The sequence below is a fragment of the Hemicordylus capensis genome, chromosome 17, assembly GCF_027244095.1.
Source record: "Hemicordylus capensis ecotype Gifberg chromosome 17, rHemCap1.1.pri, whole genome shotgun sequence".
NCBI lineage: Eukaryota > Metazoa > Chordata > Lepidosauria > Squamata > Cordylidae > Hemicordylus > Hemicordylus capensis.
This window is the reverse complement of record NC_069673.1, coordinates 6,475,185-6,490,895: the sequence shown is the minus strand read 5'-3', so window position 1 is coordinate 6,490,895 and position 15,711 is coordinate 6,475,185. Positions and strand designations below refer to the sequence as shown.

The 15,711-nt window shown below is 46.2% G+C and overlaps 1 protein-coding gene across 10 annotated transcripts in view; it reads left to right on the top strand.

Annotated features, from left to right (window-relative positions):
• The window catches only part of ASTN2 (astrotactin 2), a 582,654-nt gene that overhangs the window by 274,305 nt on the left and 292,638 nt on the right, over positions 1-15,711 (top strand). For all 10 annotated transcript variants that reach the window (XR_008312700.1, XR_008312701.1, XM_053281796.1 and 7 more), the window contains one exon: positions 6,564-6,710. Coding sequence is in view for 8 of the 10 variants with exons in the window: in XM_053281796.1 (XP_053137771.1) it covers positions 6,564-6,710 (147 nt within the window). In the remaining 2 variants the exon portion in view is untranslated. The remainder of the gene's footprint in view (positions 1-6,563; positions 6,711-15,711) is intronic.

Here is a 15,711-nt window from a genome sequence, read left to right as displayed (position 1 = left end):
GAATCGTCTTGACCTAGTCCTTTCAAGTGAGAGAGATCTTACCAAAAGGGGGTGATTGTGTGGATCAAACAAGAACTTCACCCTGGTTGTCCTGTTGACTCGCACTGAATTAGAGGTTGTGTGGAGAGCAGTTGGGTTGGGCATTTGCCTTGTCAGATAACAAAGGATGATAAAACAGTGTTTTGTTTTGAAACAAAGCATTTGCTTTATTAGTACTGCCCCACAAAAGGTAATTTCATCATGAACAGCTTTCATGCTTGTGCTAATTAAAAAACAAATTAGTTAACTGTTAAAAAAAACCATGAAATTTCCTTTACAAAATTGTAATGTTGCATTAGCTCTGAATAATGTTCAGTAAAGTGTATATAAATATGAATGATCCTCCAGATAGTTCTTCTCTTTGACTTTTATCCTAGAGTTTAGCCCACAGTTGAAATTAAAGAAAAGAAAATGAAATAGAAACAAAGGTAAAACAGCCAGTATGTTTGGGCCCCTGATTGTCGTTACAAACAATGAAGTTTTCACAAACGACTGCTGTATGATAGCATATATAAATGTGTTGTGGAATGTCTGGATTCCAGACAGAAAGCAGAAACCTGTAGCTGAGGGAATACCAACTAGAGAGTCAAAGTGAAGCAGAAGGTCCTTCTCTACTTCCCTTCTGAGTAGTGAAAGCAGCTTTTCTGCTATGGTTTTAATCTATAATCCATTTTCAGGGGGGTGGGATAAAGAGTAGGCAGAGAATGTGCTTGCAAGCATTGAGTCCTTGACTGCTTGGTGAGCACTGCTCCCCCCCCCCCGGAGGACTGCACCGCTTTGGCCTCCCTGTACTTGTTGGACTACAACTCCCATCATCCTTGATTATTGTCCCCTGTGGCTGGGAAAGATTGGTCATCCTTCAGAAACAGTTGGAGGGCCAAAGTTGAGCAGCCCTGCCCTAGAGGAAGCTGGACATGGGTGTGGATGAGGCCACCATGCTTGGTTGAGTTGCTGGGTATCTGTTTTGGGGACCCCCCCTCTCCATCCTCTGCGTGTTGCTGTGATGCTGAGGTTGCTCATAACTGGGTTTCTGTCACCTCGATGGGAGATGGCGCTGGCTTTTGTCATGGCTGAGAACCGTCTGGGAAGTCTCTTCCCCTTGGGGCTGCCTTCTCTATCCTTTTAGTTCTCTCTGGTCAGGATTTGTCACCAGCTTTCAAGTGGCCTTGTGCCTTCTCAGGGTGAGAAGGGGGATCGGACTGCCAGGCATTTTAGGACCCACATCTGTCTCCCGCTAACCAACTTCGAGCTGATTAAAAATTGGGCAATTAAAGTTCATTATGTGTTCGGTTGGCTGATTTCCCAATTGTATATTTATGGTGTTGATTTAGGGCTATATTGTTGCGTGGCGCTGGAGCTATTAAGAGAGCCATAAGTGCATACGGAGTGGTGTCAGCCCCTTTCTAACCATAAGCAGTGCTTGCCGAGGTGAAACTATGGTTATCGCCTTTCCCATGTGAGGCAGGGAGCAGAGGAAAGGCGGGGATTGACCAGTTAGTGAAAGGCATTTTGGGGCACTCAGGGTCCCTATTGCTGAACAACCAACCCCCCCCCTTTTTTTGGCTGATTTTCCTCCCCACAAATTCTTCAGAGAGATTTTCCACTTTCCTGGAAGCTTTCTCCAGCAATCTGTCTACCCTCAGCGAGGCTAGATCACATCTAATTGGTGCCAGTGAAAAATGGCATAAAAGCGAGGTCAGGAGGCATCCGACTTTGGCAACCACTGCTTGTGTGCCCAGGATTCCAGGTTGCGGAGGGGAGGTTTTGTTCCAAATCCAGCTTTCCTTCCAGTGGCCACTAATTGGATTGAGGGTGGAAAGATGCTTGGATACCATGCCTGGCCCAAAAGAAAGCCTCCCCCGCCTTTAAAACTTTTTTTCTTTTTCTTTCCTCGTCATCTTTCTTCCATTCTCTTAAACAAGAGTTGGGGTATTTTTTTGCTTCAGGGCCTTCTTCTGCCGGTCTGATTCCTCCTCCTCTTCAAGGATTTTCTCCCCCGGTCCTTCTCCTAAGCTGAGTTTCTGCTGTTCAGCATTCAGCTGCATTTCAGCTGTTGCTTTCCTTCGCAAACACACCCTTAAGGTATAAAGCTTGTCCCTGCGTTTAAATTGTGCTGGGCTTGTAAACCCCTCGCCAGATGTTTCTCTGGTAGGCCCAGACATATGGGGGTTGGCCTCATCCAGGCAGAGCTGGGTTCTCCACACCAGCCATCAATAAATCAATGAGCTTTCCCAGCTCTTACCTGCTTCTTGCCAGCCTTGAGCTTCTGGGGCAATGGATGGATTGGTGTTGATTTCAGATGTTTTAAACTACACGGACCCTTCCGTATTCTGCTGCAGTGTGTTCGGTTAGTGCTGGGTCATAAAGCATCCATTTCTCTGGTTTCTGAAAAGTCTTGTTTTCAGCTGTTGATCTCCTGGTGGGTTTTTAAAGGCAACGTGCCCAGTGTTTATGCTGTTAGCTGCTAGTGGTCCTGCAGGCCAAGTGCTTGGACCAAACATGATAGGTCCCTTTGCTTAAAACAGCGTGAAGGCGATTGTCTCATACTGGCCGCGGAGTAGCCGCATGCCTGGGGTGAGTAACAGTTCTTGGGGGCAAGTTGTTTGCTTAACAGCCACCTCTCAAGCAACAATCGATAACCCCTTGTGGGCTGGTTGTCAGAAACGAGGCTTGCAGTCTCCTGGTGTATGCCTGCTTTGGTGTGAGTTTCATTGATGTGGATTTAGCTCTTAAAGCTAAACCTTACACTACCGTGGGAGTGTTTCCCCCTGCTTTCATTGCACAATGCTGATGATCTTTCTTCTGTTCTCCTAAACAAGAGATTTTGTTTAAAAACAAAATCCTAGGGCTTAACAAATCCCAGACGCCAGGGAGCCATGGCACCTAGAAATTTAACAGGGGTGCCTAATCTCGGATATTCAGAGATTAGTTAGTCTTGATTTGTCCCAGACAGCCCTGTTTCTGTTCTTAGTATGTTACTTGAAGGGGATAAAGAGAAGCCCACGTACCCTCCCTGTTCAGTCTTTCATTAAGTCTGGTAATTTTGCCAAGTGTGCATTGATTGCCTCTTCAATTTTCGGGCTGGCTCCTAGACCCAAATTAAAATGATCAAGGCTCAGTGTGTCGTTTAAAGACCTGCAACCACATGGATAGTGGGAGTCTTGCTACAGAGTTGGCACCATCCATCCCGTTTAAAGAACACCTTCTCTAGATGTTTAAAAAAACAACAAATGGTTGTGGTTATGTTGCTGGGAATGTTTCTGTAGAAGTTCCTGATAGTCTGAATATCTAGCAGGGGTCAGGGAAAGCTAAGCTCGGTATAATAAACTGGAGATTGAAGCACACAGAAACTATGACATTGAAAGCTAAGGTGAAGTATGAGATCTAGGAGCATGAGCCGGCATCTACAAATCCACTTGCCAACTCAGCAGTGTCAGCCCTGCCGCCCGCAACCATCTGGCAAGCAGGACACCGAGCACTACCCAGCTCTCCTTCCCAGAGGTCTTATTTCCACTGCAGTTTCTGAGCACGTAAGACAGAGCTTGGCTTCACTGGGGTTTAAGTGGAAATGGTTTCAAACAGCTCTTCTGCCATGATGTGGAAAACGAATTTGTTTATGCTCATTTTGATAACTTTTTTCAAGATTGTGCCATTTCGGGAAGCATTCCTGTGCTTATTCTGGAAGGAAACTGGGCCCAAGTTTTTAAAGCTGGTGGTATTTTGCAGAATGTGATGCAGGATCCAAAGAAGGAAGGAGAGATGTTTGAAACTTGCCCATATTCGTGAGTGGTGCGTCCTGGAGGGAGTTGCCTGGCTGAGCTAATGTTCTCTCATTCTGTACCAGGAAAGGCACTTTTTGTATTCTAGTTGGTCTGCCCTTTGTGGACCGTAGGGAGCTCTCCAGCCTGTCAGCAAACCCTATTCAGCTCAAGGTCAGCCTGCCAACTCAATTGTTCCAGTTTTGCAGTTCTCACCTTCCTGGAACAGTTACCTCTACGGTTTGGTGCTCATGTTTCCTCTTAAACTTTTAAACCTGCACGACCCATTCTCTGCTCTGACCCCGGCGGTGCTGTAAAAGCCGCATCGGCCCAATTATGATGGTGAAAGAGGACTTGGTGCTCACGTGGCATGGACATTCGCTGCTTGTTTGTGCTGGATTATGATTCCCTCCCAGTCCTGTTCATATTGCAGAGGATGTTGGCTGCCTTAATATGAAGGTGGGAGACAGAGACTTTGGCTTATTGGTTGTACCTTCTTTATTTTGTGTGACAGGGTTGCCAAATGTTCTTCATAAGTATGTTTAGCATCACATCAAGCACTTCCTTAATTAAGCAGACTCGATTAACAGGCTCTGCTGGAATTGCGGTTCCTGTCCTTTCAGAAGTCCAGCTGCCAGGCGCTGTTTCACAGAGCCCTTGTACTTCCTGCCTCTGCATAGGCTCAAAGGTGCCGCCGAGACAGAATTATTTCTGAGATGTTGCAGTTTTGGCATGTGCATCGTTAGACAGATGGTCCACAGAGAGGAGAGGAGAGGCTCTGGATGACCTCCCTGGCTCTCCACTGTTGGGGTTGTCCTGGGTTCTTCGTGCTGTCAAAAATCGTAGCCCCCGCTTGCTGAGAGGTCCTTCGCAAGCACAGCTCTGAGAGACGAAACGGCTTTTGTGCCTGACAAATGGAATGTTGCTGCTGTGTGCTGAGATGCCTCAGCTGAAGCTCAGTTTTCCTTGTGTCCTAGAATTCTGGTAGATTTTGTGTAGAAGTGTACAGATATTGAGAAATCGAGGTTTAGCCTTCAGAAAAATAGAGCTGAGTTTACTGTTGGTTTCTGTCTCTTGGTCATGGGGCATATATATTTATAAATCTAGTATTGGTCAATATTGGAAATGTCATGTGCTTGAAAGTGGGTATTCTTCATTGGCAGGGCTCAGGAAATCCACTATTCTCCTTGTTTGTCCGTGACAAGTGAAAAATGATGCCGGACGAGTGGGGGAAAAAAATCCTGATGAGTAACTTGCCAACATAGGTTGAGGAATCATTTGATGAGTACAAAATTTTGTCTGACTGGTGAACTGATCCAACATTTCATCAGTTTTGGACATGGTTGTGAAGAACAGACTGATGAAGAATCATTTCCGTGTTGATACATTGCTTGGTCTGGGGTTATAGTGGGTTAGGCATGGCAACTCTTGCCAGGTACTTGGATTGACAGGAGGAGTTCAAGAGATGGGTGCTGTGGAGTCAGTTGGAAATTAGCTGTCAAGGAAGAACCTGGGAGAAAGGGACTCGGACTGAAGGAGAGTAAACTGTAAATGAAGGAGAGTAAACTGTAAATGGTATGTTAGGAACCATGCATTTCTTGGCAAGGATCAACATTGGTTTTGTGTTTGAAACAATAAATATTCTTCATATTTAGAGTATGTGGACATTCTCTAATGGAATAATACCTCGTGCCTTTAGATTTCCATGCTGTCGAGGGCAGTAAATATTATAGAAGAAGACTGTTGAAAATAAATCATGGCAGCATATGCAGTAACCATCACAATGATAAACACTTTTTGGGTTTTCCTTCTTGGGAAACAGAAAGCCAACAACCAGATATGTTTCCAGTTGCGCCCCCAAAGATAGCATTTGGGTGCCTGACGGATGAAGCGTCGCAGCTGATTATTTGCAGCTGGTTCATTGTTAACTGCGGTTAGACTTGGTCTCAATTCTGTCGGGAAACCTTCACATTGTCCAACACCATTAGATTGGCAGAAGCCTATCTGGGACAGAACTTTGCTAACAAAATTTGCTCCAGGTGTGCAAACGAGAATGTGGATTTTGACAAATGTATTGATAAATTATTCAAATACAAAATGTGTGTGGATAAAGCTGCTTTTCCCCTCCTGCTCACAAAGAGATGTTGCCGGTCGGAGTTGTGTCTGGCCCTGCGGTGTTAGGCAGCCTGAAGAACTAAGCCAAAAATTCAAAATGGCATTCCTAGTAGGTGGGGGACGGGGAACCACATGTTCCCAGCTAAAATAATCTTGTCCCAAAGAAGCTCCCGTTCAAAAGGATGGCTGTGTCAGTCCTGCAAAGCGGCCTTTTGTGGGAACTAGACAGTTCTGCTTTTGAACAGGAGCTGCTTTTGAGCGAAGTTTCCCCAGATGAGGAGCTCATTCAAGCTCAACATTGATTGAAATGCCATTCTTACCCCCCAATATCTCAGCATCGTGTCTGTGACTGAATTCTGTGTGAACTCCATTGACTGGGTACTGCGGCGAGAGTAGTGCCTTGCCTTGTACCACAAGATGTTTATAATGAGATCATTCCTGAACAGGGTTTCAGAAGGAATACTGCAGCTGAATGCATGGATGTATTGGTCTCATGTGGGCTGGTGGCGATGAAGTTCTGGTAGGGATTGTTTGAAGCCTCTCGCTGAAAGCTCCACCAGCCCTTTCAGACTTCCTTCCTCCTGGTATCGTGGTGAGCTAGGGCTGAGCATGTTCTGCATGTCCCACCTGTGCTTTCTTTCTGCTTTCCAGGTTCCCTGAAGAGTCCTGTGAACAAGACAGCCCTTACACTGATAGCGGTGAGCTCCTGCATCCTGGCCATGGTATGTGGCACTCAGCTGTCCTGCCCGCTGACGGTCAAGGTGACACTGCATGTACCGGAGCACTTCATTGCTGATGGTAAGAGCCGCAGCCTCAGTATTGCAGTTTGGTAGGGATCCTAATCTACGGAGATGCTTTTCTTAAACAATGTCAGGTTCCCTTGCTTTCCTGGAATATCCCATGTCATAGGTTGTCATGTAGCAGGAATGGCTGGTAAGGATATCTTGGTTCTTGATCAATCAAACTCCTCTTTCCAGTGATGGCAACCGCGATGGCAATCTCTTTCCCACTATGGTTGCATGGGGCAATAATAAAGCAGGGGACAATGATGATGGACAAGGCCGTTCACTCCTACTTTGTAATAGTTTTAATGTTTAAGCAAACTTGAGTCGTAAAGATACTTTAGGAGTACTTGGGTGTTGACTTCTTAGTTAAATTGTAGCATGTAGAACCTCATAGTCTCTGGAGGCTGGCTTGCTCAAGCCAGCCTCACTTAGTTGTATATTTCCATCTCAAAGGAGAACTTCACAGCTTTTATGCTGGCTGTACAGTTCTGCCTGCTGAACTTGATACCGCAGGATGATTATCATGAGGAATTTTAATGGTACAGAGTACTATACAAATTGGTACCTTACTTTGATTCAATGCCATCATTCATTCATTCATTCATATTATATTTCTATACAACCCCATCTATCAGCTCTGGGCAGTTCACAACAACAAAACAAAGAAATTGTCAATTAAAACCACCAAAACAATCAGAAACCAAAACCATATAAAAGTTGCAAACAAAAGGAGTTCCAAAACCCTGGGAGGCCAGACCAAAGAAGAAAATGTCAAGGGCTCTCTTAAAGGCCCGGAAAGCTGCTAAGCCTTGGATTTCTGCACCAAGCACATTCCACAAACTAGAAGCAGTTGCAGAGAAGTATCGAGTCCAAATCGCCCACAGACATACCTATGGTAGCTGGAGGTGGACCTCTCCAGTTGGCCTTAATATGTGGTAGGGATCATGCAGAAGAAAGGGCTCTCTAAGGTAACCCAGACCTAAGACTTTCAGGGCTTTAAAGGTATTAACCAAAACTTTGTATTTTGCCACAAAATATATTAGCACCCAGTGTAACTGTTTAAGCCCAGGCATAATGTAGTCGATCTGGGTTTACCCTAGAGACGAATCTGGCTGCTGAATTTTGATCTAACTGAAGTTTCTGGACTACATACAAATGTAGCCCTATGTAGAGCGCATTGCAGAAGTCAAGCTTGGAGGTTTGACTTGCAGTGCACCATGGTTTTGAGTTCATTCTCTTCAGCAAATGGATATAGCTTTCAAATCAGCCAAAGCTGATGAAAAGCGCTCTTAGCCATAGCCTGCACCTGAGATACTAATGTGAGGCCAGGATCTAAAAGCGTTCTCAAGCTGTATCTCTGTTCCTTCTGGAGAAGTGTGACTCCATCCAGGACATGTCTTACTTGGATTCAGTTTTAATGTTTTATACCTCATCCAGCCCATTACTGCCCGTAGGCAGGCATTTTGGGAGTGAATGCCATTTCCTGATGATGAGATGTTTATATCGGGTGGTGTAGAAATATGATAGATCAATAATAAAATATGAAATAGATATTAGAAATAGATTTGGGTGTCATCAACGTACTGATGAAACTGTGTACTGAAACTCCTGATGACCTCATCCATCAATTTCATGCAGGTATTAAAAATCATTGGTGACACCATGGAGCCCTGAGAGACTCGATATAATAGCTCCTGTCACTAAGTGCTGCCATCTGAAATTTACCCAAGGGATAGGAGTGGAACCACTGTGAAGCAGTGCCTCCTATCACCAAATCCCCCAGGCTGTCCAGAAGGATACCATGGTCGATGGTATTGAAAGCCACTGAGAGATCCAAAAGAACCAACAGAGTCAAACTCCCTCTACTGTAGAGGTCATTTATACACACTGTGGAGTAGGCTAAGTTGAGAAATAGTGACATGCCAAGAGATACAGCTGGAGAGTTCTGCTTCCAAACACAGCACCCGTCCAGGAATGAGAGGATTCCCGCTATTTTATTCCGATGTCATTTCTCTACTTTGCCCTGTCCTGAGTCTGCTTCTCCCAAAAGCCAGTTTAACAAGAACAGCTTCTAAAATTAAATTTGGAAGGGAAACAGGCCTGGTTTTCCGTTCCTTCGATTCACTCACGTCTCTCCCCTGCCACATTACCAATGCACACATGCATATTGCTACACCACCATATGAGACGAGTCACGAGGCAACCATGCATACGGTCATTTCCAGACTGCTTATTTGATCAGCGCACACATCCACATTGGTGATTTGCTGGACAAAGGCACAAATGGAGCGACAGAATTGAAAACTGCGGCAAACTTGAGCCCACATGGTGTGCTGTACAGAAATGCAAAAATAACATTGCAAAGGAACACTGTAGGATTCATAATGCTTCCGTTCGACTTTGCGAACATGGCCAGGTAATTTTTAATTCAAAAATATGAGAACAAATCTGGATGAGCAGAATGTCAGTTGTTTTCCTGGTATTCACTCTAATCCCTTAAATGAAATACCCCAAATTTAAGTTTCTGGGCTGGAATTTGCTTGCCTGTCTCATCCGCTTAACTCATCCCTCGCAGGAATTGCCCTCGGCTTGAAAAATGTCGCGTGTGACTCAGCCTGGAGGCAGCCGGCCTTTTGCTGCCGGTCCCTCATCTTCTCTGAATGAAGAGGTACTTGCCTCTGCGGCTCCAGAAGCCAGGAGGTTTTAGCATCCCAATGTAGTCTGGAAGGCTGGAAGGGGCAGGAACGCACTGCAGGGGAATGGGGAGGCAGAGGATTCTGGAGGGAGATCTGACGTCATTTAGGACAACGTGTGAGAGGCTTGGGAGCTCCTTGGCATTGCTGCTCTGTGCTCGGCATCGATATGATGGCCTTGCTTTTGTAGAAGACGACTCCTGCGGCCGGCCATCCAGTGCTGATAGCCAGATAAAGTTCTCATTCCATCGGACTTGCTGCTCCTTGACATCTGTCTTAAGGTACTTGGATTCCATCCTCAGGTTGTGCCGGCAGGTAGCAAGGCTTTGATGGGTGCAGGTGTGAGGTGCCTTCCACTCACTCCTTCTGGTTCTTATCTTTTGACCATTTTGGTTTTTTTTAAAAAAATGTCCTTTCTGGTTTTGAGCTGAGTAGGAATCTGTTTCCTGTTTTCGCTCCAAAGCTTTGTGTCGTTGGATGGACAATGAAGTTACTCCTTTTTTGACATGTCAGAGAGAGTCTGAAACAGGGGTGGTGGGCCATCGGGGGCCCTCCAGCAGCTGTTGAACTACAGCTCACATCATGCCCATCCATTTCTTGTGGTTGGGGGTGATGGAAGTTTATTTATTTATTTATTTATTTATTTATTTATATTTTATTTATCACATTAGTACACCGCCCCAAACCTTCGTCTCTGGGCGGTTAACAGTGGCATAAAACAAGTTAAGATATATACACAAACTTAAAACAATGCAACGATTTAAAAATCATCCACAAATCATCCATGCCTGTTCTGAAGCATTAGTCAGGAGTCAATGTCGCTCGGTTGTTTTTCCCCCCTTGACGTGAGCTTTCTGCTTTCCTTGAGTTTTGCTGACTTTTTCTGCCTACCATGCAGTGGGTGTCAAGAGCAACTTCTCAGAAACAGAAGGGTGGATTTCGTTTTCTTCCTGCAGACAGAGCCAATAATTCAGCGGGAGCCGGTTCTTCAGCATGTGCACATTTCCTTGCAACGAGGGCAAGTTGACAGCCCCCTTCTCTTCTAAGGAAAACGTTTCGTGCAGAGCTCAGAACTGGGCAGCTGCTGTTACATTTTGATCACAAAGAAGGGGCCACACCCTGCCATTTGGGAAACCTCCATCTTGGGGAACGACAGCAATGGCAGGGGTGTCCTCCTTTTTGGGAAAGGGCAGCTGTTGTTGTTGTTATTATTATTATTTCTTGTTTACACAGTCAGACAGGTGTTATTGACTGGTTTGTTTTATCCAGACATTGAGTCCTTCCCAAGGACCTGGGATGGCTGAATTTTATTGTCAATTTTGTTGCTGTTGTTATAGATATCATCGCAGAATATAGGCTGTTCCTAGTAAATTTGCTTTTTGTAATTGGCTGATGGTGATTTCTGTGGCCCCTATAGCGTTTATTATTATTAGTATTCCTTGTTTACACAGTCAGACAGGTGTTATTGACTGGTTTGTTTTATCCAGACATCGAGTCCTTCCCAAGGACCTGGGATGCCAGAATTTTATTGTCAATTGTTATAGATATCGTCGCAGAATATAGGCTGTTCCCAGTAAAGCTGCTTTTTGTAATTGGCTGATGGTGATTTCTGTGGCCTCTATGGTGTTGAGGTGCTCTTCAAGGTCTTTTGGAACTGCACCCAGGGCGCCAATGACCACTGGGATTATTTTGGTCTTTTTCTGCCACAGCCTTTCAATTTCAATTTGTAGATCTTTGTATTTGGTGAATTTTCTATTTCTTTTTCTTCTATTCTGCTATCCCCTGGTATTGCTATATCGATTATTTTAACTTGTTTTTCTTTCTTCTCGACTACAGTGATATCTGGTGTATTGTGTGGCAGATGTTTGTCTGTTTGTAGTCGGAAGTCCCATAATATTTTTACATCTTCATTTTCTACAACTTTTTCAATTTTATGGTCCCACCAATTTTGGGCTACAGGTAGCTTGTATTTTTTGCAGATGTTCCAGTGTATCATCCCTGCTACCTTGTCATGCCTTTGTTTGTAGTCAGTCTGTGCGATCTTTTTACAACAGCTGATTAGGTGGTCCACTGTTTCATCTGCTTCTTTACAAAGGCGGCACTTGCTGTTTGTTGTGGATTTTTCGACTTTTGCTCTTATTGCATTTGTTCTTAGTGCCTGTTCTTGCGCGGCCAGTTTTAAACCCTCTGTTTCCTTCTTCAAGTTGTTGTTGTTGTTGTTGTTGTTATTATTATTAATTCGATTTCTATACCGCCCTTCCAAAAATGGCTTAGGGCAGTTTACACGGAGAAATAATATATAAATAAGATGGCTCCCTGTCCCCAAAGGGCTCACATTCTAAAAAAACACAAGATAGACAACAGCAACAGTCACTAGAGGTACTGTGCTGGGGGTGGATCGGGCCAGTTACTCTCCCCCTGCTAAATAAAGATAATAACCGTGATAAAAGGTGCCTCTTTGCCCAGTTAGCAGGGGATGCTAACAGTTGATAGCTGTTGAGCTGGACTGTACTGCATATTTGTTTCTAAAATTCCGCTATTGCAGTGTGATTTCAAGGCATTTTAATGGAAGAGACATTCAGGAAAACAGGAAGCTGCCTTATGTGGAGACAGACCCTTGCTCCATCTAGCTCAGGATTGTCTACCCAGATGGGCAGCGGCTTCTCCAAGGTTGCAGGCAGGAGTCTCTCTCAGCCTATCTTGGAGATGCTACCAGGGAGGGGACTGGAAACCTTCTGCTCTTCCCATAGTGGCTCCATCCCCTGAGGAGAATCTCTCCCAGTGCTCACACATCAAGTCTCCCACTCAAAATGCAAACCAGGGCAGACCCTGCTTAGCAAAGGGGGCCATTCATGCTTGCTACCACAAGACCAGCTCTCCTCCCTTAAAAAGCAAAAATACTTAAAAGCAATATATAAAAAAAAGCAACAATAACCATAAATACAACCACCAGACATCGTCAGGCAGCAGCAACAAAATGCAGAGACAGTAAAATGGACAGAAAAAGACCATCAGACATCATGGGAAATAAAACCGCCTTTACCTGTCAGTTGAACTGGCCGCTGCCCTCTTGCCTGCTCCGCCCCCAACTCCCTGGCTGCAGGTGTGCAGGGTCCTCTGGGTCCTAGTGCTGGGGCGTGGCTGGCGGCTGGAGGAGAGCCGTGTGTCTCGGGAGCCCTGCTTGGCCTCAGCGTGCGTCTGGTAGAACCTCCCTGGAGCCCTTTCCTCATGGCTTGGAGGAGATTTTGTCTATTCCCTCGGTGCTCCCAGACAGGCAAGTGCGGCTGCTGCGACTATGGATATTTATATAGCACTTTTCAACAGAAGGGCTCCAAGCTTAAACAAGGGCGGTGTCAGTAAAAGATGGTTCCCTGTCTCCAAAGGACCCACAGTCTGGAAGGAAATTATAGGTAGACAACAGCCCTGTAGGGCGACTGAATCGGGACGGCTGCTCTTCGCCGCCGCTGCTGCTGTTTGTGTCTGCCTTGCTCTGAGAAACGAGATCCTGCTGCACCTCAATGCCCCAGGTCTGGTCCGAGTTCCTGCAAACAGACTGATGATGTCATAACATGGCCTCTGTCCCACACCTCTGGTTCTGCTGTTGCCTGCCCATGAAGCGCGGCAGGATTAGCCTGCAACTCCACAGACCCCGTGAGACACCGTTCCTACCCTGCACGTTGCTAGGAAGAACATAACTGAAGAAGCTTTCCTGCCGACTCTCCCACTGATTTCCGGGGCAGGCGTTTGAAGATCCTTTCCACCACCATGGAGAAAATGGCTCTCTGATATCCAAGCCCCAAATGGTTTAATTCCCACCTGTAAGGAGCTAAATGGGTGTCTTCTGTGTGGCGAGAGGACTCTAGCCCGTCATGCATCGCACAGCCTTGGTTCAACCCTGAGTGGCTTGCCATCAGTGCTGGGCTTCAGAGCTGCATGAAGAGCCTTGGCCAAGGAAAAGAGACCAAGGGGGCTTTTTGCCAGAGGCATCCCAGTTAAAATGCAGCTCCGCAGAGCAATGAGATGCCTTTGCTCACCGCTCTAAGAAGCCTGCCGTGAGCCACGGCAAGCTGTGCCTTCTGTGGGATGGCAACCTGGGTCAGGCTGTGCGGGCTGGCATACTGGATCTTCCCTTCCCAGCTCCCTGTTGAGAAAGGGCACCATGCCAGCATGCCAGCTGCCCACGCATCCAGCCTCACCTTGGCAGCCAAGGCTGCAGTGCTCAATTTTTTAAAAAAAGTTCCTCGCAGTTTAGAACGAGGTTTTACAGTGTCATTACAGATGTCGTTCTCATTCTTCGGCACGCTGTTCCACCGGGCCCCCTTCTTTCCTTCCTCTTTAGAAAAGCCATTAAGCCCAGATTGGAGACCAGCCCATTTCTCCCCAGTTCCAAGGATATTAATCTGTTTTATTGGTATTTCATTGGCAGCTCTGTGCAAGTGTTCTGAATTCTTGCATAATGTGCTCGGCTGCCTTTTTTTCCTAGGGTCCGGAACAGAAGCGATTGAATCCCCCCCCCCGCCCTTTGCATTGTAATATTACAGACACACAGTGGATTTCATTTCATTTCAGCTTATTTCTTCCCATTCTAAGAGGAAGCACATTTAGTAGATGATGGGGATGCTGAAAACAGGTTCCTTGAGCCCAGCATTATAGTTCAGGGGGGATTTTTGTATTACCTTTTAAAATATTTACATACACACTCACACAGCATCGCTGCTTACAAAGAGGACTTATCAGACCTTATCACGGGCCCTTACCAGAGAACTTGCCACAGGAGACTTGTGTGTATTCATACCATACTTTGACCAGGTTTCTTCTTGTTACACAGCGTCCAAATGCTTAGCTATACAGTGCTTCTGAAATGTAATCCTGTACGGCCATTTCATTACGTTTGCCACGTTCCAGGCTTTTCTGAGTGAACTAGGTGTCCGTGATGCTTGTCGGCTTTCAGTACTTAAAAAGTACTAATTGGTAGCAAGCATGAATTTGCTACGCAGGGTCTTGCCTGCTTTGCATTTGAATGGGAGACTGCATGTGAGCACTTTAGATATTCCCCATAGGGGATGGAGTCGAAGCTCAGTGTAAAAACACCTGCCTGCTTGCATGCAGAAGGTTCCAAGTCCCCTCCCTGGCAGCATCTCCAAGATAGGGTTGAGAGAGATTCCTGCCTGCAACCTTGGAGAAGCCGCTGCCAGTCTGGGTAGACAATACTGAGCGAGATGGACCACGGGTCTGACTCGGTAGAAGGCAGCTTCCTGTGTTGCAAATGGAGAAATGAAAAGGATGCTTGGTTGCATATCGTTGATCCACCCCACTGCAATTGCATTCGGCTCTGGCGAGGGCCAGAAAAGAGAGGGGGTTGAGCCTGGATGGGGAAGGAGGTGGGTAGAACGGGGCCTTCCTTCTCTCCCTTGCACAGTGGGAGGTGGGGGAGAAGAAAGGCGAATGCAGAATCTTGAGAACTGGAGCCTGAAGGGACTGTCAACTTGACAAATAGAAATCGATGCCAGCCCCAGAAGCACAAGTGGGGAGGGGGACTGTTTGACTGGGGCAGCTGGCAAGGCTGATTTAACCCTCCTTTCCTACTGATTCTTTTTCTTCTTCTTTTTTGCGTGCGTTGCCTCAGATCTGTTCATTTATTTGCTTGACACCCCTCCTGCCCCTGCTCTTCAAACCGCCTCGGGGTGTCTGCAGCTGCTCTGTCGACATGGCAGAGGGCAGATGGTCCCCATCTTGCTGGATGTGGAGCCAGGGCGCGCCAAGGTTTCGTGGAGCAGGCAGCTGTTTGGCAGTTTAATTACTGACATGGACCATTCCAATTCCCGGGCTGAGGCTTGCGTTGCCCGGTGGCACCGTAAACCGGAGCCTGGCCTTAGAATCGCTTGCCTGGGTGAAGGGAAAGACTCAGAGGTAGATAGTAGCCACATTCACAATAAACAGGAGATTGGCATTTCGAAGGTAAGAATACCACCAGGACACACACACACACACACACACACACACACACACACACACACACACAGACACACACAACATGCATTCATAGGAACATAGGGAGCTGCCTTCTACTGAGTCAGACCCTTGATCCATCTAGCTCAATATGGTCTACACTGACTGGCAGCAGCTTCTCCAAGGTTTCAGGCAGGAGTCTCTCCCAGCCCTACCTCAAGTTGCTGGAGAATGAACCTGGGACCTTCTGCAAGCAAACGGATCCTCTACCACTGAACTATGGAAGCTGCCTTATACTAAATTGGAATATTGGTCCATCTAGCTCGGTATTGTCTACACTGACTGGCAGCAGCTTCTCCAAGGTTTCAGGCA